This window comes from Micropterus dolomieu, linkage group LG12 (assembly GCF_021292245.1).
Source record: "Micropterus dolomieu isolate WLL.071019.BEF.003 ecotype Adirondacks linkage group LG12, ASM2129224v1, whole genome shotgun sequence".
Taxonomy (NCBI): domain Eukaryota; kingdom Metazoa; phylum Chordata; class Actinopteri; order Centrarchiformes; family Centrarchidae; genus Micropterus; species Micropterus dolomieu.
In genome coordinates this window covers 33,725,546-33,729,947 of record NC_060161.1, presented here as the reverse complement: position 1 = coordinate 33,729,947, position 4,402 = coordinate 33,725,546, and the positions used below count along the sequence as shown (strand labels likewise).

Sequence of the window (4,402 nt, the reverse complement as noted above, 5' to 3'; positions counted from 1 at the left end):
GATGTCTAGAGCAATCAAATCACTAAATTCAAATGGTATTGACATCACATGCTTGATCTGGCACCTAGATTCACCATAGCAGCCTTGAAGAAACAATCTAGGTTTTGTCACACACTTTCTGGCTAGACATAATGCATGTTCACAGCCAGTGTGACTCCTAACATTGGCAAAAGACACTATCTGGCAAACACTGCCATCAGATATCCTAACCAGAGTGTTATCCCTCTTAAGTTTTCTTCTGTAATTAATGCTTAGAAATATCTGTGAGTTAACTACTGCTTTGTGGTAAAACATAGCTTGATCTTTGACAGGGTATCCAATTTGTTGTTCAACAGCCTCCCTTTCATATAGATTGAGAGCTCTGAAGTAACCCCTTCCAAAAAGCACAGTGCCGTTCACTCTTCTTGCATTTTTAGTTGTATTATAGCCATCTAGCATTGTGTCAAACAACTGCCTTACTTTAGGTGGAACATTTATCATCACCATATTGCCAGTGCTCTCTACTTGTTTTAGTAAGAGAAAAGATGTTACTATCTGTAAGGGTACAGATTGAGTGCCATTGTATAGTTTCAACAGAAAGCCATTACACCCTTCGAAACTGTATGCACTGTAACACCATAAGGGCCCCCAGTTTCTGACACTGTCACCAAGATGAAGTAGAATATGAACATTGTATGTCATGTGGGATCTACCATACAAGGTCTCAAAATCACACACAAACTCATTCAGGTGTTGAGATGCATAGAAAAGCTCCAGCTGTGTAATGGATGTTGTTTGCAAGACATACACTGCTTGGCACAAAAGGAGGAAGTGCTTAAGAAATCTACTTGGAAGAATGGATTTCAAAACAATTGGAGCATAAAATAAGAGAAAAGCACGCCATTCTGAGGCTTTCCAGTAGGCTCTGGTTAAGATAGATCTAGGCAATCTTGTGATGTTGGATGGAGGTTGAAAATGTTTCATTTTCCTATCTATCTCATTGATTCTGGTTCCTATATACCAAGGCTCACTATGGTAAGAACTATCAAACCACAAGGTAGACAGTTGTCTCATCACCCCTAAATCAATGCAATGCATGGAGTCAACAATAAATCCAGAGACAACATCAAAAAAAGGCAGTGACATCAAAGGTGTGGGCCCCTTCACCCCAAAGTTTTGACCAACCACTCCGTTTTGTCCCCATTCAATCATGTCTGTGTGGCAGCGTTCTGCTACTTCTTCCTGATAAGGGTATACTTGAACATATCCCTTACCTTTCTCGACTCTATCCCCTGGATGTAGACACCAGTTGCAGCCAAATTTGCCATTGAATTGCTTGACATTTTGTAATGCAGCCCGTGCTACACTATCACATGAACAAATTATAGCATATACGTAAGATTTAACAGGTTTTCATGTCACTGATAAATTGTTTAAAAAACATGGAAATGGATGGTTTTTTTACACCAAACCAAAGTCCTGCTAAAAACATGTTCTTTTTCCTTATATTAGGTGGGAGCTCATTTATGTAACATAGCAAGGGCCAAATAGAAAAAGAGGAGGATTTGAAGATAGGTACACCATCAGAGTTAAAAGTGAAGCTAAAAGAGTAATCTTTCTTTAAATTGGAGTCTTTGCACATCTGTTCATACAGTTTCCCATCCATAATGTCTGAAATTGCGTCCGGGTTTGTTGGCCTAGTCTTTCTGTAGTTCAACGACTCTCCAAGATTTAAAGTCTCTAGGACATGTTTTAGTTGGCCAATAAGAGGCAAGGTAAAAAAAAAGTTTCCATTTTTTTTTAGTTCGTTTTTGTCAAACGCCTGATGGCAGGTCTTACATGTATTATTATCCAAAAGACAAAAGCAGTTGGGGCAATATATATGACAAACATATTTCCCAGTTTTGAATAGTTTTTTGAAGAGATATTTTGTTGCTGGCAAGTGGCAATCTGGTGGTAGAACAAGAATCAAAATTTGAAGAAGTTTTTGCAGACCATCTTGTGTCAATCCCACGGTTCCAGCAAAGGCCATCAGAAGTAGGATGGTTTGCCCAAGAGTAACAGATGCTCCTCTGTATAGTGGGGACCTCATCATGTCATCATTAACCTGTAAAAAAAATAACAGAATCTACTTTATAACTTATGTGTGGTTGAAAAGTGGAAGATGTGATTGAACCATTTGGCCTTGTGGCAGCAGAGGCAGGCGCAGCACCATCCCCACTCTCTGTCAGAGGCTATATCAAAGTTCTTATAGGCAAGTCCCGCTCGGCAGCCATCTTGATAACGCTTTCGTGCAGTTATTTCGGAATAACAAGATCAGGCCTTTCTCTAAATAAATGGGTAGAAAGCTAGAACTGCACTTTCACTGGTCATGGAGACATAAAAACTGTATGGATAGAAGTAAAATCTGATAAAAAATGCTGAAAAGGTCTTTGCCCCAAAGTAAGGTTTAAAAAGTGTTTTTCCCCACAGGTTATACTTTTTCCACACATAGTTGGTAGTAGTGCCGCAAGCGTGGCAGTACACCCTTATGTTAGTGGAACCCTATAGAGATGTATTGAGTAGTCTTAAAGTGGCATGTCTTCTCTTAAAATATCTCTGGCTATTTGAAATGTTGTGATATCATAAATTAATCTTCTTTCCATTGGCAGAAGAATCCAGGCTCTTTATTCCAGCTGTGAATTGTCAGGTAATTGCCGTAAAATATTATTATTTATAAGGAATTGCAAAATTAATGGAGCATGACCACTAGTGTTTAATTAACATTTATGACCAACTCTTTTACTTTTTCAAAAAAATATTTTTATCAACATGTTTTCTTTAACATAGCATAGCAGTTTATGTATGCATTATCAGAAAAAAGGCATTTATTCCCAATTAAAATTGGCAATGAGAATCCCATTCCCAGTTAACTATGGTACAATGACAAAATGTTTGGTTGCTCTATTTAAATTGCTAGCTAACTAAATTTGACATCTACTACAAAGACAATCCAACTGCATATAGTGTGAACCACAACAGCTTTTGTCCATATATTTTACAGGAATAGTGATCGAACTTCATTATTGGTTCATAAGTAATCAGACGGATGAACATCAAAAATTACCCTACCATGTGTTCAGAATCAGAAGTTGGCCCGTTATCGTCTTCATCATCATCACCACCATCATCATCTGTAAGGCCGTCGAGGGGGTGCTACAGAGGAGAGACACCAAGTTGTGTTAAAACAGTTTATATCCTTCTTAGCACCAGGGTTTCTGCAGGTTTCACCTAGTCAAATATAAGACTTTTAAAGACCTTTTTAAGAGCACTTACAGTGAAATTTAAGACCTACATCTCAATATAAAAAAAGAAATGTACAAAGGAAATGCAGTCACAAAATTCCTTGCAGAGTAATAAATGAATTCAAATTAGGGTTGGGTGATGTCTACAATGAAACACCAGGATGGACGATGACATTGATAAGCTAATACAGCCATAGCTGTTGATAATAATAGGCTAATAATAATAATTATTATTATAAGAAAAACATACCAGATACTTTCAGTCAGCCCCAGGCCTACACGCTTGCAGCTATTAGTGATTCAACAGTAAGAATCACAGTCTCTCATCCCCTCATGCGTTCAGTGTTACTGCAGCTTTACTGAAAATCATTAACGCTGATGATACACAGACCAACTTTTAGAGCAAACATAGAGGGACTTGCCACAAGCGAGATTGCCCAGCAACAATTCTCAAGTTGCCCTGTGTACCATCAGCTTAATGATCCTGTGAAATTACAGTGGCAGTGCTCATTCATTTAGCAGCGACAGTAGGCTTCAAATATGTTGCTAGCAACTGGTCTGAACCAAGATCTAAGTTCTGTTTATTAGAATTTAGAATTTAGAATAAATCCGTTTTATATCTGTGGTACAATCCGAAAGAGACTCGCGGCAATAACATGACAGCTGCATGTTGGTCTTTGTAGTCGTAATACAGCGAATTATATTTGGACTAGCGAAAGAAAGAACTACAGGAGGAAAAAACATTCTTGAGTGCTGCGGGAGCATTTCAGTTAGCACTAGAGGCTACGTTGGAAAATTAAGACCTGTTTATAATTATTTAAGACCTAGAACACACACAAAGTCTTTTTAAGGCCTTAAATTTTGATGATGAAATTTAAGATTGTTAATACCCGGCGGCAACCCTGTAGCACAAATACTACTCATGTTTTCTAACCTTGGTTCAGAGAGGTCCCGGTGAACATGTTTGATTGGTTTACAGGGCTTTTGATGTCCAACACACCATGCAAACTCACCTCAAAGTCAGAGTCCAAGCCTGCTTCCGTGCCATCACTGTCTCTGTCCGTGTGCTCATCAAGGGACTGCTGTGTAAGAGGAGAGACAATGGTTAGATAATAGTTCTCAGTCAAGCGTAATCTTAA

General features: G+C 38.4%; 1 protein-coding gene and 1 long non-coding RNA gene across 2 annotated transcripts; both read right to left on the bottom strand.

Moving 5' to 3' along the window:
* Positions 1-151: 151 nt before the first annotated feature.
* LOC123980909 lies at positions 152-1,364 on the bottom strand (the record flags this gene model as incomplete). The annotated part of the gene is given in 1 exon segment (XM_046065507.1): positions 152-1,364. A coding segment is annotated over 1 exon segment (1,040 nt), but the record flags the coding sequence as incomplete, so codon positions are not given.
* A 398-nt stretch (positions 1,365-1,762) lies between these two features.
* Positions 1,763-4,325, bottom strand: LOC123980952. The gene is made up of 3 exons (XR_006827608.1): positions 4,277-4,325; positions 3,091-3,174; positions 1,763-2,086 (listed from the first exon to the last, which is right to left on the bottom strand). It is a non-coding gene; the product is annotated as an uncharacterized LOC123980952 (long non-coding RNA).
* Positions 4,326-4,402: the final 77 nt, after the last annotated feature.